At 43.5% G+C, this 24,519-nt stretch overlaps 1 protein-coding gene across 4 annotated transcripts in view; it reads left to right on the top strand.

Moving 5' to 3' along the window:
• LOC109859330 (sestrin homolog) overlaps positions 1-24,519 on the top strand; it is a 171,636-nt gene that overhangs the window by 138,949 nt on the left and 8,168 nt on the right. For all 4 annotated transcript variants that reach the window (XM_020437504.1, XM_020437488.1, XM_020437496.1 and 1 more), the window contains one exon: positions 22,145-22,315. In XM_020437504.1, coding sequence (XP_020293093.1) covers positions 22,145-22,315 — 171 coding nt within the window. The remainder of the gene's footprint in view (positions 1-22,144; positions 22,316-24,519) is intronic.

The raw sequence follows: 24,519 nt of genomic DNA, 5'->3' as shown, positions 1-24,519 counted from the left end.
GGCGCGCAAGACAGTGGCACATCACTCGAACATTCTTGATCTTGCGTCAGCTTCATCCCCGCGGGCTTCAGCACCGGATTACAAGAAGCGGCTCCGAGCGTAGGCGCGCGCACGCGCGCACACACACTAAAACGTTCGATCACGTGTTCGCGTAATCAGCAAGTAGTTCAGTTTCAAAATGTTAAAAGTTTAATTTGCGAAATTTGATATTTCATCGCAATTGTCCGAATAATTGAACTCGAATTTTTGTAACTAAATTGTTTAAAACAAATAGAAGTGCAAGTAAATAATGATTTAATAAAAATAAAAATTTCATTTGTGTTTTAGTTCAAACGTGTTGTTTTTTTTTTTTTCAAGTAAAAGAACATCGAGCAATTTTGAAACGTCGTTGACGTGTTTGAACTTTTTTAGAAAGAAAAGGGATCCGCGCGTCTCTCTCGCGCGGATGTAATCTTTTTTACGACCGAAGATGTGACATGTCTTACGGTAACGAAAGGACGATAATGATTTTTCGTTTCGTCTCGATGTGAGACGCGCGATGAGATTTCCGAGATGCTCGTAAATTCTCACGTCGCTCTGTTTGCTTATTAACGCGTAACACCCTCAAGGTGTCAAGGCGATCAACTCGCCTAGAAGAGATTTCATTAAAGAATCATTTGCGATAATATAATGTTGTTGTTGATTTAGGCTAATTTTCAGCAACTGCGAAGGTCTCACACTTGTTTGCTTTGACGAATTGGCACACTGACCGCGCGCGACACCTGCTGTGATGCAACCGCCGATTCTTTTCTTCCTCCAAAGAAAGACTTTCCCCCCTTCCCCCAGACTCTTTTCACATGAATTACCATTGTAATTACGGACAACAACATATACCTGCCCGGCATGTGGTGATCGTTTATTTCGCACAACGCAAAGTTTTTCTACTTTGCTTTTGACGCATCCAGCGCTCGCTCACTCACTCGTTTTTTTTTTTTTATTTTTTTTATTTTTTTACGCAAATCGAACGTCGGTTTTAATTTCTGCGAGAAATTCTCGCGCGCGCGAGAACACACACGGGCGCCGGTTTATTTTCGCAATGGCCGCGCGGTTTCTGCTGAAACAGAGGAAATAGCGAAATCAAGCGGCCGTTTTTGCGACGCGGTATCAAACGCCGCGCGGCTCTCGTCTATTTCTGTTCGTCATCACCGCGCGCGTTCTTTCGATTTTTACTTTTTTCTTCTCTGACGAGCCCTTTTTCTCCGACTCTCTGACACACACACACACACACACACACATACGCGCCGTCTCACAAGTACAAGTCGACATGTCCTGTCGACGGTGATTCGTATTCCCGCAGGGACGCGAACACGGTTATCGGATCTTCCTTTTTTTTTTATTTTCTTTATTTTTTTTTTTTTTCTCGTCTTCTCTTGTATTTTTTCCCTCCCGTCGAAACGTATACCTCATGATTACTCTCGCATGTACGGGAGCGGTCTCTCTCTTTTTCGCTTCCTCCGGAGAATCAGAGAAGATCTCTCGATTGTTACGTAAGATATTCTACGATCGGTGAATAGAACATTTCCTGCCGAGGTCCGCCGATGTACGTGATGTTTCCGCGGCTATCGGACCTTTGTACATTTTCGTCCCGGTATTCGAGACTTAATATCTGGTAAATATCTCGCCGCCGGATATTCCCTGCTCGAAAGCTTTTCCGAGGTTGTTGTCGTGAAAATATACATCGCACGAAGTGTGTTTTTATTTTTATATTTTGTTTTTATTTATATATTTTTTTTTCTCAAACATGCGCGCTTAAGCGGACTGGTTTTTTGATATGAAATATTTCTTGGCTTCTCTTCGGCGTCCTTGGAGGGGCTCTCCTCCCCGAGAGAGGCGGAAACAAACGTCGCTCACCCTTCTCTTCTCTCTCCTGTTTTTTTTTCTCTTCCTCCCTCTTTCTCCCATCACGTCGCGCTCCCTCGACGTCGTAAAATTGTTTTCCAGGCGATGCCTGAAACTGGTTTTCGGAGAGCTAGGTTCTGGTTCTCTCTCCTAAGTTGCTTATACATACTCGGTCATAGGCCGCCTTCGCTCTCCCGAGGATCGAAAGCGGGTGCGCGATGTTGTGTTTTCTCTCCGGCAGGTTCTTTCCCTTTTCCTAATTTTTTTTTCTTTTCTTTTTTGCGTCATCTTACACAGTGAAATTTCTCTTGGTGAACGTAGGGACGCGCGACTTCTCACCAGATCACGCGACTCGCGGAGAAGAACTCGACGCGAATAAATTTTCGTTTCCGTCGCGCGAGAAGAGTTGTTGCGTCCCTGTCGACGATTACGTAAGCGATTTATGCGAGCGTGGTTCGTCGGGTTTGCGCATCGACACGACAAAACAGATGCACACATGCCCACGCTAAGAATATTATTGACGTTGAAATTACACGGTAAATATATATGCATATATATATATATATATATATATATATACATATATAATATTGCTAGATATATTTACAACGACGTTATAGGCGAATCGTGACAAACATGAGGTAACCGAACCTACAGTTCGGATTCTCCAATAATTGGCTTATTGATTTCTTTCTAGTTGTTAACATTTTGGTGTCTGCGGTTTACGTTTCACCTTGACAGCAGGTTAATTTCGATTTTTTGTAGCAACATTTCATTTTAGAGTCAATTGAAAAAAAAAAAAAAAAATTAAAAGTTCTTTAAAGTGCCAATTATCGGATTGGAAGGTGCCACTTATCGGGCGTTCTACCGTATTTCGGACTAATTGAGTAAGAAATTTTGAAGCAAAGAATCGATCTCTCTTTTCCCACGACACAAAGAAACTCTCTCTCTCTGGTATGCGCGTGCGTATCTCTCGTGTTCTCTATTTAAATTAATTCACAGACGCAGTCTGAAATTAAGTCTCGTCAAACGGGACCAAATTGATGTGCAAAACTTCGCGACGGCGACGACTTTGAATAAATACGAAATTAAAGCGACTCGTGTTGTGGGGAGAGAGTTCTTTTGCTACCCGCACAGACTTTCGGAAACTTGAAAAGTTTCTTTTTAAACTTTTTCTTTGGAATTGCGTGGACGTGGTATAGCGGTGATATAAATGATCCTTCTCGTAAGACTTATACGCCCTCTCTTCGAATCTCGGCTCGAATCTCGCGCCCCGAAATTTGCGCGTCGAAACCGGAAGTGCACGCTCGGGAAGGACGCTTCACATCTGGAATCGGCCAGTGGGACACGAAGTGTACCAAGTGCGACGAGGACAAGCCGAGGAAGCGCAGAAAAAGGAAGCGAGAGAAATAGCGAAGGTTGGCCAACCGGCAATCGATACGATGACGTCGACCTCGCCGGCAACCAATGAGGCGACCTCGCCCCTCCCGCCTTGAGTATTACAGTGCCATCTACTGATAAGAAAGGAGCATCGAACTCTCGCGAAGTTTCCTTTGTCCGCGATCTCTCGCTCTTCTTCTTCTCCACCTTCTCACTGTCGCTCGTCCCTTTGTCGCTCCCTTTCCCCTTCTCGTATTATTAAGCTGAGTTTATTTTTTCTCCGGCATATCTCCCTTCTGTTCCTTTATCGCTGTCGGCTTTTTTTTTTTAGTATGTCCCGGAATAGACTCGACTTTAATTTTCTAAGATCGAATTTTGCAGATGGATCAAACGCGCGAGATTGAGTTTGTTTTCAAATGAAAAAAGTTTATTAGGGATTGAAATCGAATTTATAAACTTGCAGACTTCGGTTCTCGCGCGCGCACGCGCGCGCGAAGGAACTTATCGGGAGAAGGCGAGCTGGATCACCTTGCACAGGTATCTTTTTTCGCGGAGAAAGATGTTTCTCGAGACGTGACGATTGCCGTTGCTCCACGGTAACGCGAGAAAGAAAGAGAGATAGATAGATAGATAGATAGGTGTGTGTGTGTATTTCGCTCTGAAAATCGGCCGGTCGAATCGGTCGAATTAAATTATCGGATTTTATTCGAGCGACCTTCTAAAAGCCCGCGCCCGATATCGGTAGATATATATCCGAAGCGCACGTATGACTCGGCGGCTCAAAGAGAGAGAAAGAGAGAGAAAGGTATATGTATATATACATATATAGGCTTCCTGATGATTAATTTGTTTGCTCGAGCGTAATACGTACGTAAAAAAAAAGAAAATCATACGTAATAGGACATAATAGGACGTAATGTGTCTGTCATTATTAGATATTATTGGCGAATCAACGATTTATACCTGCATGATGTCATCGGAACGATCAAAATATTTTGTTTGAAACATGAAACGGAAAAGGCGCCTCGTATTGTGGCGCTTCACGTGTGTTTCAATTTTAATGTGACCATTTAGACAGAAAAATGTACACGACTGCTCGTATTTCAAGTGCTTTGTTTTTATTTTACGATACATACATGTTGTCAATAAAATATCATATTTAAAAAAGTAAGAATAATAAAAAAAAAGAGACACAAACATAAGAAGCAAAACAATAAACAAGTGAAACATAATGGATTTCGATCTGACCGATCGTGTTCGAAATTGTTGAAAAGGATCTCGAAAAGGGAAAAAGAGGACGAAATCGAAAGAGAAAATTCGTGTCGATAATGGCCGGGTGGTATAATCGGTATTCGTAACACACACGGCGCACAGAGACAGAATTTGTGCGTCCTTGGGAACGTCGTCTGAACACGTGTGTGTAGCCGGGAGATGTACACCTTAGATTATTCAGTCTTGTGGTGGATGGCTTTTACACGGTCGAGCTGAAACGCACGATTTGAAGGCGCGCGCATTGGCGTAAGCTCGTACGAAATACTTGTAAAGCGAAAAAAAAAACAGTGAAAATAAAAAGAGAGAGAGAGAGAGAGAGAGAGAGAGAGAGAGAGAGATTTTCTTGCGGCTAGAAAAAAAAAAAAAAAAACGCGCGCCCCCTTTGTCGGGAAAAAGAGAATTTTTCAAAGATCGCATCTCGGATATCTTTTGAGAGAGTCAAAAGGTCAGTGTAGCTTGTTTCATATATATCGTGTGTTTATCTCAAAAAGGATCCACTCGGTGTAACTAGAATTCGCTTTTATTCACGTGGCGTTATCTGAGACCTAACAATATGACCACGTTTATTTCTAACGTTACGAAAAAATACCGTGTCGATGTAGTCGACGGTTATAAAGATACAAGAGAAGATCCATTAGCTGATTTTCTCCGGTCTATTATACTCTCCGATACACCTTGCGTCTACGCTGCTGCGTGGGCCGTGGTAATATTGCTCTCCGCAGACGAACGAGAAATCCCTTGCCAGCCTCAAGGAACAAGTTGTGACAGGAAAATCCCGTTTGTTTGGTGCGTTGTAAGGTATTTTTTCGAGCCTTCGTGGCATCGTTTTTCTCTTTTCGTTTTAGTTTTTCTTTGTTACACGTTTTTAGTAAAAAGCGTTAAAATTTGAATTAACGTGTGTGCGCATACTTGCCGAGGTACGTATGCATTTACGATTTTTTTTTTTTTATAGCACAAGTATATATCAACTTAAATATAAAAGTCAACTCATAAAAGCTACTTTTCCTTAGTAAATATTCATTTGCCAGACGGTGCATTGTACATTCGCCACGACACATTAGTGTTAAAAGCATAATATTACGATAAGCTTGGAAAGTACATGCTTAGGTAAAAGAGCACGAGCTCCGCCTGTTCCCTTGTGTTGTGCTCTTTCGCATAAACAAAAATAACAAAACTCGAAACTGTGAAAGGTAACGAGGGGGGAGAAAAAATATTGCGTACAAGTCCCGATGCATTTTTGTTTATACGCAATTATATTTTTTTATTCACATTTTTACTAAATCAGATACAAAGATGTACGCACATCTACTGGTAAAAGGTTAGAATTTTTTTTATTGGTTGCGGCACGTTTAAAGTTACATTTAAGTTACATTGACTGATAAATGTATGCACATTGACTAATAAGTGTATACATTGACTAACAAGATCGTATATTTGCGGACTCAAACACATTTGCTGTGACACGTGAACAAAATACGCAGAAAAAAATGCGCGAACGAAAAACAAATTGAATAGAGCGACAATTAACATGATAAATTCGCCGTAATAAATTTTTCCCCGCGTCGATCGGAGAAAAAAAATACCGTACAATCTTCGTTTTTTTTTCTTTTTTACCGTCGAATCGCGCGAACGTTTTGTCCGTCAGTCTTCTCGCGATTCTTCATCTTCGATTACGTCTCGCACAGATTGAGCTCCGGGCCGCCTCGCACCGCGCGACGATCTCGCGATAAATCTCGCGCGAGATTAATTTCTTTTTGTCCGTCTCCGTGTGTTGTTTTTCTCCCTTCGTTGAGGAGAGACGGGAAAATATTTTTCTTTGCTGTACCCGTTCGGTTCGAGAAAGCGCGCGGGTGGCGACGACGGTGGTTGATTTGCTCGGCAGAAATGTTTGTGTATTTTTTTGTTTTTCGGTCCAGACTGCCGCGAGGTAATCGAAACGCGCACGTTATCGGGGTCCGTTCTAATTTCGCTGTACGTGCCACTTGTAGTTTCTCTCTCTCTCTCTCTCTCTCTCTCTCTCTCGAGGGAGAGAGAGAGAGAACGTTTGCTCTCATCTAATTTTCAACTCACACTGTATATACGTTCGATAAATCATTTCGTTTTTTTTGTGTGTCACACGAGTGTGTGTGCGTGCGTGTCTATGTTAACGTATCATTTCATGCTAGTTAGCCTCTTCAGCAGAGAGTGTTTTGTGTTAATCGCTCTCTCGGTGTCTCTTTCTCTCTCTCTCTCTCTCTCTCTCTCTATCTCTCTATCTCCGGCTGGAAATTGCTGGGTCGGCTAAGCCGCGAGTCTTCCATTCGCTCTCAGCGCTTTTATTCCGCACACGCACGCAACACACGCGCGCTTTGATAACGACACTTCGCACGTGCGTTTGGTCTACGGGAAGACGAAGGAGAAGACGTGTTGTTTTAGGCCAGGCAAACAAGTACCGTAAACTCTTCTCCTCCTCTTCTCTTTTATAGTTTCGCTTAAAAGGATGCGAAAGTTCCCCTCCGAGAATACCTGCCTCGTAAACAGTGTATATATATATATATATATATATATATATATATATATATGTATGTGTACTATGTATTTGGGTATTAAATGTGGCGAGAAAGAGGGAGAGAGAGAGAGAGATAGAGAGAGAGAGATAGATAGATAGATAGAGAGAGAAGAGTGTTAATGATATTCCATCATCGCTGTGCGATGACGCTGACGTAACACAAACAATGGACAATTATATCACATTCGATGCGACTCCTCGGTCACGTTCTCGTGCACGACGATCGATGGACGCTCGTCTTTGTTTTTTTTTTTTTATTTTTATTTTTATTTTTATTTTTATTTTTTTTCTATCAATTATTAGCGTGCAACATATATCGCGCATCGTATACTCTCGATAAGCGCAACGTCGAAAACGTTGAGCGCGTTATCACACAGTTGTGTGGTAAACACGCTCTAAAAAAATGTCGATGACCGAGGAGGAGCGTGCGTCTTTGATCTTCGAGATGCATGCGGTCTATTTTTCGTATCGTTATATAAAGAACGAGCGCGAGAGCGCGGATGATGAAATAGAAGATATTGTAATTCGGACCGATGGTGACGTGTATATTTGATATTCTTGATGAATAATATATCACGGCCGAGACACACACACGCGCGCGCACGACGGTCCGCTCTTTATTACCGAGTTTTTAATATATCGCCTTCTTTGATGTATAATATTTTAAGAGCTACACTTGTGACATTTTTATGTGCCGGGTTTTTATCATATTTTCTTTTGACGTGTACATGTTTGAAGCGACGCGGAGACACAATTCACGGAACGGAAGCTGACACGCACGCACACGCGCGCGCGCGCGTTTCGCGTCTGATAAAACATGTCAATTGACAAGATTCAGAGGCGCTCTATGTATGTGGGTCACGTAATATCAAGCGTTTAATTCCTATCTGTCAAAACCAAGTTTTATACGACCCTGCTAAAAATAGAGAGAGGACTTGTCGAGATAATAATTTCTGCCGTTACACTTACAAGAGAGATCAATCGTTGACGATTTATGTAAATTCGAATGTTGTGCGTGCGCGCGCGCGGATGTGCGCGCGTGTGTAAATAAATTGTTCAATCGCGCGTGATCTTATTTGTCACTTCTGCACGTTTCCAGCTTGAAAACCGCCGGGCGTGTTACACGGCTCGCTGCAACACAGCCGGGAATAATATATCTAATGTTTGACATTTCGATTTACCGACCGGTGTAACAACCCGGCACACCCGTAATAACAGCTAGTTAGAAGCGGCTGTCGCTCACGAGCTCGTGTGTGCGCGCGCGCGCGCTCGCGCTGGCACAACAATTATACACGGTGTCTCGGAAATGTCCGTCTCACTTTGTCTCTCTTTTAGTCGGTTATAAATTTTGAGAAAAATGACCGACGAGAAAAATGAAAAAACGCGTGATTTTTGAGAATTTTTTTCAAACAATTTTGAGCCTTTTTTTTGTTTTTCGTCCCACGACGCACACGCAAGTTTTCACTTCGCGAGCTGAAGGATAATGTCGCGAATTCTCTGTGGAGGACACCCTGTACGCGTCTCCGGCGCAGACACGCGAGTCGCGGTTGCGCGTTGTATATATCGCGCGGCATTGTTAGGCATATCATCGCCGCACACACATTCGTTCGGATCCGTGCGGCTAGGCTAATCGGCCCCGTTTGTGGGAAACGGGGTGTAGCTCGGAGACGAGGAAGAGGAGGAGGAGAAGGAGGAGGAGAAGACGCGAGAGAGAGAAAACAGGCACAATTGTTGGAAACGTCCAATTGTTGGATACGGTCGGGACGCGCGCGCGCACACACACACACACACACACATCGTTCGCTTAATTGTTGATCTTAATTAAGTCGTATCGCAGTAGATTGCAATTAATTCCCGCGTGGGTGGCGGTGCGCGACACATCGTGTGTTCTATCACTCCCTTCCGCTTCTTACGACACTCCTACTACTTCGGTCACGTAGCGAGCGACGGTAAAAACGTCCTGCGCCGACCGCTTCTTTATGCCGCATTAATTCCCGCTTGCGCGTAATTGGCACGTTTTGCTCCGGTATCTTCGAATGGAATTACTTCTCTGTGTACTTGATGGCCGGTCATTACTGTCATTAGGCGGCAGCCCCCGATTTCGCGAATCGACTACCGTTAACTCATTTTCATGCCCGTTGCACGACGACGGTTCTCTGTGCGAAATGTCTTTTGAAAGAGATAGCAGTAATATATACAACATATTCGTAAACTTCGTGTGTGTGTGTGTGTGTGTGTATGTGTTGTAGATTGAAAAGTCTATAAAAGATTCTCCAAGAAAATTGATTATCATTGAGCAACGTTAAATGATGATGATACAACAAAAAACTTAATGAATACATATTTATTCTTTAATTTTATTTGCATCTTTTAACTTCGCGACGCGAAAACAAGCGATAAATAACGCTTCGTTTCAACGACCTCTCCGCGGGATTTTAATGTGAACAAAAAAAAAAAAAAAACCTATTAAAACTGAATTTAAGTCACACAAAAATATTTTGCAATTATCGAAGAGGATATTGGTCTCTCGAACAGGCAAATCCCCGACGAGCGATATGAAATAACGTCATCCCGGACGAGCGTTACGCTTTTTTTTACGCGATTGTCACAATTTAGTCGGTGATTTAATCGCTCGTCGCGTCAACTCGCAATTCTCTGTCGCTGGTTAAACGCGCGCATTTTATACGTGTATTTTATTCATCGCTATTGCACGATGTCGTCGTAAATCGACGTACATCGACGATCTTTTCGCGCTGATGAATTTCGCAATTAAATTTTAACCGCTTCAAGTTCAACCGCTTTCTCATTTCGCTCAACGCACGCACGATGAAGTCACATCTCGTTGGAGAGATATTGAGATCTAATCGCCTCTCGTCGCGATTTAATCAAACTTTCCCCATTAACTGTTCGATCTCTGATCTAACGACGACGCGTTTATAGTTTCCTCTCTCTCTCTCTCTCTCTCTCTCTCTCTTCGTATAACGTACTTCATTACGCGGGTGAGTGTTCGCGAGTGATTTTATATCAATTGTGTACATCAGTAAAAAGCGATTATACACCGAGAGGAACACAGTAAGCGATGAGACGTTATTTCAAACGCGGTCGCTCGTCTCTTTTATTCGCGACGCGAATATGAAGATTTTTCTTCGCTAGATATAATTTTACGACCGCATTGCGTAAGAGGAGAATATAACTTGTGATCCTTCTATACGTATTCGCCAGAACTTATGGCGCAGTTAGGGGAAAAATTTCGTGCTGTGTGTTACGCGCGAAATCACACACACACACATGCGCGTCCGCGTTGTGTGGGTGTGATTTACAGAATATGGCACAAGGTCCTCTTCCCAATAATCCGCATACCCGTTTGACGTCGCATAAATTTCTTTTTCCGCGGACGCGCGACTCTCTCCATTCCTCTCTCTCCTCCGGATTCAACCGCGACGCGCGCACAAACTTGAAGACGTTTATTTTCGCAATTATATTTCCTGCCGCAGCCCCGCGTCGAGCGTTTTTCACGGGATAACGAAAAGATTTCGTTCATTATGGCGAAATGAGGCGCGCGAACAATTAACTTTTCGAGCGGAGATCGAAGAGAGAACTCCTCCTCCTCCTCGTCTTGCGCAACGAGAAGGAGCAAACGAAACCGCGTTCTTTCACTCCGGCAAGAAAAACCGAAGAAAATTACTAGTAGTATTGGGAGGGTTTTTTTCCTTCGCCGACCGGCTTCCTTCGACCTTTTTACGGACATTGAACGCCAAGCGAAGAGAAACGGAGTCAATATAACTGTGAAAGGTTGCGTGTTACAGCAGCAACGCGCGAAATATGTGCTGTGTCATGAGAGAGTATTTTCAGAAATCTTCTCCGAGAGATATTTGAGGAACATTGTCGCGAGAATATCGTATTCGTGAAAAATGTCCCGTCGAAAATATGTTTACTCGCTACGCAAAAGAGAGAGAGAGAGAGAGAGAGAGAGAGTGAGAGAGAGAGAGAAAAAGCGCGCGTTTCCCGTTTAAGTTTGCGCGAATTTTCTCCCGGAAAAAACAAATGAAAAATAAAATTCTCTTATTTTGTATACACGCGTCGCTAAATACCTTGATTAAAAAAACACGCGTTTTAGTCGCGCGCCGGTAAATGTAGATGTTCGTGCAACCACGCGTTATTAAATTCACATCCGACGGCGTTTCGTGAAACTTTTTCACGAAGCTCGTGTTTTTTTTTTTTTTTTTTTTTTTATCAGTCTTGGTACCGGCGCGAGTTATCATCTCGATTTACTCGACTCCGAACAGAGGCTTTCTTCTGTCTCTCTCTCTCTCTCTTTTTGTGTGTACAAAGCTTATATACAGTAGCATCGCAATTTATGCCCGGGTCGCGAGATACCTCCGGCGATCGATAAAATTTTCATTTCATGCGTCCTAAGCGAGTACGTCAGGATCTCTCTCTCTCTCCTCTCTCTTTCTCTCTCTTTACTTACGAAACCGGGCACGCATGACCGAACAATCGATTCGACTTTTAAACAGTCAGCGCCGCCCAACCTGTCACGCCGCGACGCTGTTTGCGCGTTTCTATCCCGTCGCTTTGCTCGACGACGCTGAGCTGTAGGGAAAAACATGCCCACATCCGTCGTCATCGTGTGTAATAATACACACACAGGTCGGAACGTCGGTGTTGCACATCCGTCGAATCTCACCTCGCCGCGAGATTCGCTCTTGTTTTTCTCGCTTTCCGAAAAACCGGCGCGACTGTCGATATTTTTTTTTTTTTTTTTTTTTTTTTTTTTTTTTTTTTTTTTTGGTTTTTGCGATATTTTTTTTTTTTTTTTTTTTTTTTTTTTTTTTTTTTTTTTTTTAAATTTTTTTCGATATTTTTTTTTTTTTTTTTTTTTTTTTTTTTTTTTTTTTTCAAACTGGTTCTCTGGTTGTTTTGTTTTTTTTTTATTTTTATTTTAATCCTCTTTACGCTCATTAGCACCTTCTTGCCGAAAAACATTGTGTTGATCGTGCGGGGATCGGCCCCGTGGCTGCGACGTAAATAATGGATCCGATTTATTTCGCAAACGAGTGGCGGGAACGCCACTTTTTTTTCGACTTCGGGGATTCCGTGACGTGCCCCGCTCGCGCGCGCGTAAACGATGTAATTGGCGTGTGCGTGCGGGGAACGGGTTATCGAAAATTGGGTCGGGTTTTTCAAACCTTCTCGAAGCGATGGGCGAGAAGAGATATTCCGAATCCGGGTCGCGCGCGATTTTACGACGATTTCATTTTCGGCCGCCCGTGAGAGAGAGGAAGAGGGAGGGGGAGGGGTAAGCGAGTAGCCATCTCGCCGCGCGATTCTGCCTTTGAACTGTCTAGCGGATGAGGTCTTTTTTTTTTTTCCGAAGCGCGCGAGTTGCTGCTCGCTTCGTCACCTAACGGAGACACAAAATCGGGGCGCTTTATCAAGCGGATTTGTTACCACGTGACGTAATAATTAAAGCTCTTGTTACATTAGTTAGATACCAATTAATCCGGCACTTGTGTCTGTCTGTCTGTCTGTCTGTCTGTCTGTGTGTGTGTGTGTGTGTGTGTGTGTGTGTTTGTGCGCGCAAAGAGAGGAGACTATTAATACGAATCTCTCCGCGCGCTGTGCGAATCCTTGCACGAGTACAGAACCAAAGGGAATACAAACGGGTAGAGAAGGACGTCCACAGGAGGGGAAAAAGGGGAGGGACAATATGGACGCGAGTTCGGCACGACGCGGCAATTTGCGCGTAATTTCGCGAATAACTCCAGATGTATTGTCCCGGGAACAACTTCGTTAGCGTCGAAATGGGCAGCGAAGGGTTGTACAACCCTCGGAGCGCAAAAGCAGAATCCGAGCGAGCGAGGGAAAACGCGGGGAAGGAGGGCTTCCTGTATAACGGTCCGTATGCGTGCGGAAATATAGCGCGTCAACTAGCCGGCGGACAACAAAGCGAGAAGCGTGGATAAATCGCGAAGGCTAATAATTCCTTTGTTCCACATCTGGAACGTCGTCGTCGTCGTCGTCGTCGTCGGACGATATGAAATAAACGAGCGGCTCGTCACGGGGCGCGCGCGCGTTTTATCGCAGTTAACGAAGTTACTTCTCGCCGCCTATTGAATCGTAATAGGGCGTGTAAGTATAGCGCGAGTCGCACGGCACGCGGGGGAATCCGCCTTGAAAAGAACTTGTTGACTCGCGGCGCGTTGAATAATAAAGACATTCGCGGAGTCTCCCGCGGATTTTCACGGCGATCGAGAAAGAGCCGAGCGAACGAGGAGAGTTCGAGGAGGCCGCCGCTTGGAAGGACAAAGATGCGATAAGCATCTGACCGGGGCGACTCTAGATTTATAAATTTTAACGCGATGAGTCACAAATCACCTATTTAGAATTCGAGATAGAATTCAAGAAGAAGACGAAAAAAAAGATGTCGTCGAATAATAATAAGACTTCTCTAACGTCACACTTTCTTCGAGGTGCTGCCTGAGGTCATCCATATCTGTGACACGCATGACTTACCGCGGAGGACTCCCTCGGTTCTTTCTCGGGTGATGATAATTTTATGTAACTCTCGAATAGAAAAACAATTTTGGTGTGGTGTAATCGGGCCTAGGGGCTCGCATCGACGCGCGCCTGGCACTCAAACATCAACTTTCGGGCGATAAGAGAGAGAATCCTTATGTACGGGAATCGCGGTGTGTAACCAATTATTTTTGACGAGATGTGGCATGCGCGAGAGATAATAAACGTGGCGTGACTACAAGTTGATTAAGAAAACATAGCTATTGTGTGTTTGTGACATTACGCGCGCGCGCGCGGCGTAACAACAATAACCTCTCACATGCGACAATAACATGTTTTGGCAAGATTGCTTCTTATTTGCCGACGTCACCTCTCTCTCTTTCTCTCTCTCTCTCTATCTCTCTCTTTCTCTTGTACACAGGCAATTACAGATTGTTATACAATTTCGGTATCAATTTAGCCAATTTCGGCGCGACATTGTGTTCGCGATCGTTTGTTTGTGAAACGGAGGGGGAATTGTTGCCATTCACACTCGTGTCAATAATCAAAGCCGCGCGCACGATCGGGCGCCACACAAGCGCGCGCCGTCGATTAATGAACCATATGTGTGTGACAGAGAACATAATTTCGGCGAAATTGCGGCGACGATTGTGAAGATAAAAACGGATTAAGAACGACGTGCGATATGTACGAAATACGTTTTTGAAATTAAAGATCTCGCGACGCGCGCGAAGGAAACTAACCTAGCTCCGCTAAATTTGCACGGCTTGTACGTACCTATCAGAGAGAGGATGTTTCGCAAAGTGGTTGCACGAGAAACTCTTCTCTGAATTTGGACGTTGGTTGCGAATGTTTGCGGACAATGTGTTTTCTGGTTTAATTAATTAGAGACCTGTTCGCACGCAAATGACCTTCTCCTTGGTCTCCTCTCGTACGTAGCAAACGCGAATTACGTGAGATTTTGCGCGTTCGAGGTGTTTTCTTTTTTTTTTTTTTTGTTTTTTTTTTAATGTCATTGATCATATCTTCGCCGCGCGTATCAGCTTTTTTTTTTTATCGCCTCGGACAATCAAATCGCAGAGAATGCGTGGCAAATAAGTAACCGCGCGAATAAAAAGGCCGCGTTAAATTTAGCCCAACGGGTTGGCACGTAACGTGTTTGTGTGTGCATACTTGTGTGATGCGCGCGTCACACTCGCATCTAAAACGTTCGAGGCAAGCACATGATTGAGATGCGCTTTTTTTATTTGCATAATCGCGATAAAAAACAACGTCGGTCGAAACGCGACACGTGGGCATAACTTTGCATCCGTTTTTTTTTTTTTTTTTTTTTCAACGAACGGAACACACGCGCCGCGCGCTGTTTTTCGCCTACGCGGAGTAATTGCGAACGGCTTCTTTTTATCTATCTATCTATTTATCTGTCTGTCTGTCTGTCTATCTATCTCTCTCTTTCTTTCTTTCCGTTGTTTTCGTTTGCGGTCGGTGAGATTCTGTCCAAAACGCAGAGCCGCCAAACGTCACTCGCGGGCGTCGCGTCATTTTGCCGCGGGCTTCGCCAACTCGAGCTACTTCAATTATAGAATGTTACATTGCGATAAGGCCGCAACTTGACATTTTCCGCGCCGAGCTCTCTCTCGCGGCCGAATGTCGCGCTAACGTTTATTGAAAAGCGTCACATTGACGCGAAATTTCAACGCGTGATTTTCTCGACAAACTTCTCGAAATGCATGTGGATTCTCCAGGATTATTCCATGAATTTTACATACGCGCGTGAATTTCGACGTGACGCGATTTACGAGCGTCATCGGAAAGGAGCGTCTCTTCCTCTTCTTCCTGTATTTAAAAAAAAAAAAAAAAAAAAACTTTTTCAACATTTCGCACGTTCTATATATCGATAAAAAGTTATTCGAACCGGATTTTTAGTCAACGACACCGTTGCATATCATTTTCGCGCGATATCCGTCTTTTTTAGTATGTCGCATACATAATTTACGCGGCTTTGTTCCAGCAATTAATATTGCCGCGCGGCTGACAATGGACAATAGCGTTTAATGTATCATTACCGGAGAGAAATATTCGTCCGTTGTGTTCATTGTCGTTCGTTAAAAGAGAGAGAAAGAGAGAGACGTCGTCATTGCGCCGGTACACGCAGGTTATGAAATATGGATATCGCAATACGTTATAACAACGATATAACACACGACGTAAGAAAGGCGAGAGAAAACGAGATGTGCTGTATCTTATTTATTTACGTCGTCGTTCGTTGCGTTTTCTTTTTTGGGTTTGTTCACCGTGACCACGTCGCGCGCGTCGAGATATATATATATATATATATATATATATATACCTACACGATACGATTTCACGTAAAGACCGAATGTGCCAATAAACAAAGCGGTTTTTCTCTCTTCGTAGATTTACGTCACAACGATCGAATATAAAGAAATGCGCGCAAAGCAGACATTTCCTCGCTCTCTCTTTCTCTCTCTCTCTTTCTTCAACACGCTCGTGGCTAAAAATCTTCTGATTTTTATTCGCGACGCGCCTCAACCTCCGGTGATTGCGCGCGATCGGTCGTGCGCTCTTTTTGAAAATTGCACGTCTCCGCTTCCTTTCCCCTCCCCCTCATTGTTCAGCGGTCACGTGCAAGAAATGTTGTCGCTTTGTTTGCGACGAACATGATATTCGATATCGATAAGCGCGAGAGAAAAAACACATTGCAGTGGGCGAAAGAAAATCACGGCGTGATCCCGCGCTTTTGAGGGAAAAGAAGAAAACGGGGCGTGTTGAGGAAAGAAGGGAAGCTGGAACGAAGCTCCTCGTCACCGAGTCTCGGCGAGTTTTGGGCCGATCGCCAGGAGTGTGCGCCAAGAGAAAAAGGAGGCTCTTCTCTCTCGGGGGAGAAGAGAGAGAGAGAGAGAGAGAGAGAGAGCCAGGAGGGAGGCGCGCTTGCCTGCCGCGCTGGCTGCGGCTTCTCGAGGGCTTCGCTCCCACCCGGGGTGATAAAAGGGCGGCTTGCCAAATCGCGTGTACGAAAGTTAATTGAGCACCATCCAACTACGCCCATGACGTAGCCCGGCTATTTTCGCGAAAGAGGTCCTGCCGGATCGCCCGATCTCTCGCGTGCGACCGCCTGACATTTTCTCTCTCTCTCTCTCTCTTCTTATTTTCTTTCCTTTGTGGACTCTTTTACGGGCTCTCTTAATGATCTTCGTGTCGCGGAGAACGAAGACAATTTTTTTCTCGCAAAGATCTCACGCGATTCTCGTTTCCGGCGCCGCGTTTCCACGCGGTCGCGAGCTCTCGTGGTGTAAATTACATCGTTTCGATCGGGAACGCTTCGATCGATCGGGAGACAAGCGGGAGAAATTTGCGCGCACAAAAGTAACTTCTCGTCGATAGAATCGCGCCGCGGCAATTTTCAATCGCGCTGAAGACTGAAATCTCATCGCACGATGATCAGTTGGTTTGAACGAGCGAACGCAACAAACATAACGCGCGCATATCGAGTGTGATGTTGAAAACAACGCACAAATTATCTCTCGACCGTCACGCGGTTAATCGACTGTTGTCGATAAAGAAAAAAAAAAAACGAGAATCGTATTGCCTGTAAATTGTGTGTTTGCGTTTTGTTTTCTTTTTTTGTTACATCGAGCAATAACGCAAACACACGCGTCCCCGAGGGGGAATAAAAAAAGTAATATAACTCGAGCATATAAGAGTAACAGCTCGAGAACAAGTTGTGTCAGAAGCGGATGTTTACGCGGCGAAATGATGAATGTTGGATAATGTGATCGTCGGTTTATTAATATTCATCTCTCGGCTCGCTTGCGTCGCGCGCTATCATCGTCGCACAGGAAGCGTCCATAAAACAGTCAATAAAATTTAATGCGGTCGCGGCACCACACACGTTTCGCGCCGAAAATTATTGCACGTGCGAGTCAAACGATTCGACGCCAATTTAACAACACGCGTCACTTTTCTCCCGAGATTATGCGTTTCATAATCTCGCGCTGAATTTCCATCTTTTTTCCCGCTGAAAGAGGATGGAGGTAAATTTTTTTCCGGAAGCGCGTTTTGCTCTCTCTCTCTCTCTTTCTCTCTCTTTCTCTCTCAATCTTCGGCTGTCACATCGGCTAAACTGACACCGAGTAATTTGTTATTTCCGCCGACGTGCGCGCGTCGGGGCCTCTCTCGGCAATGAACGTGCCAGGTCCTCGTTTAATAATAGATCAATTGATTCGACAGGTTCTCCTTCTCTCTCTCTTAGCGAGAGACTTTTGGGCGTTATTAAAAACGTGCTTTTACCCACTTTACTCTCTACGTGCAACCCCGCTCGCGCTGTTGATCGACTTTCGCGATAAATTACGCACCTCCCCGGGGAGGATGTTAGCAGAAGAAAATCCCTCGCAAAATATTGCTTCCGCATTTTTGCGTCGCGAAAGCAACGGGACAAGTAGATGCTTCGACCCTGAGTTTTACGAGGGAACGAAATTGTAACGTCGCAAAAAGGTTTAATGTACAAAGAAACAACCCGCGACGAAACTCAAGGACTCTGCGCGCGTTTCTTCGATACACGAAAAATAATGAAAATTAATCTCTAAGACCGCTGGCATTTTTCCATTGAAATAGTGTATTTTTTTTTTTTTTTTTCATAGATTCGTGTATATTAATAACGTACACGTTATGTGGAATCTCGAGGTTTGTATGAAACTCTTTTGGGGCGGGCTAAAAAGGTTTTAAATACCGAAAGTGAAAATAAATACACAGTTTTCGGTTGCGTGACAAAATTCGTGCGAAACGTGTTCGCGTCGATTCTTCTCCTCCCTTTTATAATCGATAACGGTAATCACAAGCCAGATTCCCTCGAGGGTGCAGCGCTTAAAATCGTCGCGATTATAATCAACTCGACTCGATTTCGATATCGCATCCCGTTGCGTTCGCTCCGCTCGCCCGCGAGCATCGGCACGCGGTGAAATCGACCGCGTTAACGATTGTTCGAAGAAAGCTTGCGTTAATAACCGTTCGCGCGATGATTTTTTCAATTGTAAACTGATTGTAGGAATATATAATAATAATAATAACGTTTCGCTCGCGCGGGGCGAGCCGGAGCGTGACGTTTCGCCGTCACGTACACGATGTTCCGCTATCACTTGCGATAGCGTTTTTCCGCGCAACAGTTATAACGGGCGACACGCGTAACGCGTTCCGCTCGCGCGTTCTCCGCTCGTCTCTCTCTCTCTCTCTCCCTCTCTCTTCTCCCTCTCCAACGGAACATCGTTTAATATTCCGTCCAAGGCGAAAGCCGGCGCCAAAGTGAAAAGCCTTCTTTCTCTCTCTCTCTCTCTCTCTCTCTCTCTCTCTCTCTCTCGCTTCGTGTGTACACAATGTGCGCGCGTGTGTACAAAGTTAACGACCTATTACAAGGCCGACCACATCGGTGCAAGACAAATCATGCTTGTACATTCGCGCGCACACTCGTGTCACAACCGCTTTCAGTGCTCTCGACGCAAAATCGTAAATTCGCACTTCGGAGACGATAACATTTATCGGTTTTGCGTCAATGTTATCGCTTTATTTTTTTTCTTTTTTTTAATAGACGTTTTCTAAGAAAACGTCGCTTTGAGAAATTAGGGCAACGCGCGCGCGCGTTGGAGTTTGCGAGAGATGCGCGCGACACTTTTCCGAAAGTGTTTTTCTCGCGTTTATTAACCGCGTCGTTGTTGATATGGCGCAATTAATAAAAGTCTCATCTCGACCGGACAATCGGATACGCGAGGATGATAACGCGAGGCGAAACTTTGCGAAACGAACGGCCGCGAGCTCGTTATCGCGATTCGTTGAGAAATTGCGAGGATTTTTTTTTAATGAGAAGCGAAATTTTTATCTTCTCAATTCTACGTGTTGCGCACGTGTACAACGCGTACCTGCCGAACGAATTCGCCAACTCGGTTGTGTGTTTGTTTGGGTAATAATTTTTCATTTCCGTGCGCGCGCGCGCGCGCAGCGAAGGTCGTTTCATCGGAAATCCGCGAGATCGATGATCGTGTGTGGTTTTCGTTATACGCATTGCGCGCGCGCGTCATTTTTTTTGCACGCACGCGGAAAAGATAGCGTGTATAGAGAAAACGATTAGGCGAAGGTTGTTGTGCGCGCACAACCATTCGGTCGCGAATATACCGAAATGACGTCGAGAAACAAAGAATTTCGATAACTGCGACGAAATTGGCGCTCGCCACGCGAGAAGCCGATTGCCGCCACTTCGGAAGTGCGGACACGTGCGGCAAATTGCCGCGCGCGCGCGCGCGCGCATGACGAACGATGTTTCACCGCGTCCTTCTGCTCCTTCGCATTCGAAACGATTCCTAAATCCATTTTTTTTTCTTGTTTTGCGTCAACGCCGCAAGATCGATCGCGAGAATGTCTCTCTCGCGGCGACGAAAGATCGATAAGTAAAATTTCACACGAAATATATGTTACGTTGTTGAGATATTTGATGAATTTTTAATGAATCGGCCAAATCGTGTGCTGCTCGTACGCGCTGCGAAACCTCGCAGTAATAAACAGGACCTATAAATATTAACGTCTGACATTATACATTACGCGATGAAACCTGTGTGACTCAGAAAGAAGATTCGCCGCACGCTCATTTTCTAATGATGATTTATTTCGCGGCTGTTTTTTTTTGCGCGACTCGAAGATTTGCGCTGGTAAATTCAATTTTAAACGCACAAGCGCGCGTTACCTATAACGCGCAATATATATTTTGTGAATTTTTTAACGTTACGCAACTTACCTAATGTCGCGCACGGAGTCATCCGTCATTTGTTTTTTTTTTTTTTTTTTTACAACACTTTTTTCCTCCCGTTATCTTAAACGTGTCTCGTAATAAGCTCGCGCGTTAGCGAAGTAACTTGTTTACTCTAGCGATTGATTGAGGCCGGCAATCGCGCGTCGTTTTTTGCGTAACGTAACACCGCGCGGTCATTTAAAGCGCGCTCGGTGTGTGCAGTTGTCACTTCATATTTAAAAAAAAAAAAAAGAAAGAAAAAAAAAGAGCGCAAGTTCTAAATATACTTCTGTTCGCGCTCGCAGTTTCGTTGCGAATTACCTGGGGAAACCTAGCTTTCGAGAAAATAAACAAGGTGTTGAAATCAGCAGCAGCCTTCCATAAAAAAAAAAAAAAAAAAAAAAAAAATCGTTACCTCGTCATCGAAAATCTGTGCCACCTGGGAAATAAAAAGTAAGGAAAAAAAAACAAGTGTTCAAAGAACCGTTCAATTAATAAAAACTCTTATCGAAAAGAGCCCCTCGAGGACTGTAAAAAAAAAACTTTCAACAGTCAAAGTAGGCGGCGAAGAGATGACGTGTGCTAGTTTCAGCACCCTCTTGTTTTTTTTTTTATTTTTTTGTTTTACTTGGTAATGGTTCCTTAGATGAGTTCAACGGAACAACTATTGCAAAACTACTCTGCAAGTGGAAACTAGAATCTAAGAAGTCTGTGGAAGTTTAGAGTTCTAGAGTTTGCAATTGGCAAGCGGAATTATGTTTAGAACCGTGAGAACTTGCATTAGAAGAAGAAGAAGAAGAAAAAAAAAAGAGAAACACGAGATGCTTACGTGGGAATTGTAATTTATGCCGATATCTATCTCAAGCGCCCGTATCTATCGTCGTGTGACGTACACAAAGACATGTGATATATTAATCAATGGCGGTCAAAGACGAGCCGCCGTTGTCGTTCGGATGATGCAACGCAAACACCTGATTGCGCGGGATCGCGCTTTTTGTTTTTATGACCCGGAAACCCTCCCTGTGCGTATTACGTAATTAATATCGCGATTAGGCGTCTTCTTCGCGCGCGCGCGCGCTTGAAGAAGAAGAGCGAAACCTATTGCCAGAGCGAAATATTGTAAATTGGTTAAGTAGATAAAGGCGCTACGTGTGGGTGAAGATGCGACGACGAGAACGTACTTTCTAATATGTAAAAAAAAAAAAAAAAACATTTATCGCCTTGAGGCGAAGATATACAAATGCCGGCCGTAGAGATTAATCAACCCAATCGCGATGGTTTACGACCGATCATTAGACGAATGCTAACGAGGGAACAAAGATATTTCCACACTTTCGTCACCTTTTGAAAGAAAAAAAAACTTGACGTAAAAAAGAGACTCGCGCGAATCACGTGTATTTTATTATCTTTGGGAGAAGCGCGTGAAAATATTCTAATGTGGAAGGGAATTAACATACACCGGAGATATAATTAATTCTACAAAATAAGGTCAAAAAAAAAATAAATAAATAAGATCCTCGAATAAAACTTGACCGCCTTTCCCGCACCTTTTGCACTTTCGGACGGAGAAAATCCCTCTTTCGAATTTTGTTAGATAATTTAGATAAGAAATCGAATTGATTTGTTGTTTGCGCGTGAACTTCTTCACGCGCATCATCATTGTTGTTGTATTTGTAACAGAAGTTATTTCACGAGCGTTAATTTTTTTTTCTTTTTTTTTTACTTACGAAAATTTGTATTTTGTTGTTTTACAGACTCATATGCTGTTGATGGATGCTTTCCTACAAAACAACAGGTTGGATCATGTTTCGAGAGTGATGGCCTCGCATCCGAAGTATCTGGAGCACTTCCTCCGGACTCAGCAGTTCATCCTCAGGGGTGACGGACCGCTTCCTTACGATTATAGACATCTCATTGCCATTATGGTGAGCCCTCATTCTCTCGTAACTTTATTTGCGTTTGTGTTTCAAACACGCTGTCAACATAAATTTTAGCATTTTCGTCGAAAAAAAAAAAAAATTTTGTCGGCTCGGCGAGAAAAATATTTGAATCTGTTTGTTCCATCGACGTTTTGTTTGTCAGCCGGAAATACCTCATTAAGATTAAAACAATTTTTCTTGCCGCGGCCACAAATTAACTTGACTTCTTGCTATTCCAGCAGGATCTTTTTTTTTCTACCGTTGTTTTGGACGAATAAATTGACGAAAGTAAGTTTTTTACAGTTTTTTTTTCTACTTTTCTATGGGACGGAGGAGGGACTTGTGTGTATTATTTCTAGATCTCTTTCGCGAAACTTTATATATTTCTCATGTACAACTTGCGCGCCTCGAAACAATAAGGCGCGCAAAGTTCTCTCTTGCTGTTATTTTTTTTTTCTCTCGGAAAGTTTTTCTTTTCAGAAAAATGTTTATTTCGCAAAGTGCTCGACACGAACGGCACGAACGCGATTGTCATACGATGTTGTTGCGCTCGCGATATATAGTAAGCTTTCTTTTTGCGATATAATAGTGCGTCTTTGTCTTTCTTCCCGAAGCTCCTCCCCTTGATTAAAATCCTCGATGAGCAACGACGGGCGGGGGTCAAAGGCGGGTTTAAAGGCTATCGCAAACTGAGTAAATGCAGCGCGCGTGCGTGTGTTTCGTAACGGTCACACACATTTTACTTTGAAAGCCGAGTCCGCCGAGGATGTTAAAAATCAAAAAAAAAAAAAAAAAAAGAAAAGAAAATACTATTGGCCGTTTTCCTTTTACAATCTTTGCCATTCGACTGATGTTAGTGACACACACCAACGCTCACACGTTGCGCTTGGCTATTCTCTTGCTTGCCATCGACACTTGCGTGTCGCTCGCGCTTACGTGTATCAAATTACATAATATATCATCTTCTTGTGTGTTTTGTTAAACAACGCGCGCGAGAATAATCTGAGAAAAAAAATAATTAATACGAGAATTATGTGAAAAAAAAAGAAAAACGAATGACGTATGATCATCTTATAATAATATACAATAAAGCGCTCGGTGACCGAGATAAAAATAATTGTATTTTTCGAATAGTTTGTACTTTGCATCGGTGACTTGGTGTTAATGAGGTATTATTCAAGTACTTAATTCCATTGCGTAAGCGTTTCGTGTAATATAAATAATACATAGGCGAATGTCTAATCGATCAGTCGAAGGTCTGCGCGAAAAACAAGATCGGACAAGCCTACCGTTTTTCACAACAAGTGACTCATATATATATATATATATCATGTTTTTTTTTCTCTTGTAACGTTTGGATTCGTGCGAGAAATACAGGCTTGCTTGTTCAAACATCGAGAACGCTCTGCGAGAGATAAAAAGATAAAATGTATCATTTGCTGTCGTTGTTCTCAAGATCCGCGTTCAAAATACGCGCGACGAAATCTGATTGTCGCGCGAACAAAAAGTCAAAACACACGCGTCTCTTCGAGAAAAATCGAGAAAAGTGTATTTCTTCTGTTTCCAGATGTTTCGTGTTTCGAAAATTTATCTAATTTAAGATAAATATTTGACGAGCGTCACTGATACGATCTCTCCGAAAGTATGCAGGTGCATTTTCTACAACATTTTCTAAAAGCATACATTATCTTCTGGAAGTGTATTTCCACTTGTGTCTTTCATGTATATGTATATATATATATATTTCAGAAAGCAAACTGGCACTTCTGTTTCTCGCGCTTTTGAATTAAAAGCGAGTTTATTAGATTTTCCCGTCCTTTTGATCTTATTTTCCCGTTCCTTGCGAAATTAAGACGGCTTGTCACAGAGAACTAGTTTCTCGATTAAGATCTTATTACCGTGAGCTCTCTCTCTCTCTCTCTCTCTCTCTTTCGGATTAACCAGTACGTAATTGACGATTAAAGTGCATTTCCATGGATGGAATGTAAAAATTTATCAGCGAGAAAGAGAGAGAGAGAGAGAACACGTCGGAGATCATTGTTGAACACGCAGGCGCGCGCGCGCGCAAGATGAGATATGTAAATTCTACAAACTGGTTTTATTTTCAATTGCCGAGTCACAACCGCGAACCGTGTTCGACTAGCGATCGCAATTGACTTTTGTTTGTTGCAAAATCTACAGACTCTACGTTTGTAAAAAAAAAAAAAAAA

This window comes from Pseudomyrmex gracilis, unplaced genomic scaffold (assembly GCF_002006095.1).
Source record: "Pseudomyrmex gracilis isolate BER0280 unplaced genomic scaffold, ASM200609v1 scaffold_7, whole genome shotgun sequence".
NCBI lineage: Eukaryota > Metazoa > Arthropoda > Insecta > Hymenoptera > Formicidae > Pseudomyrmex > Pseudomyrmex gracilis.
The sequence above is the reverse complement of the archived record's forward strand: the minus strand, read 5'-3'. Positions and strand labels throughout refer to the sequence as shown.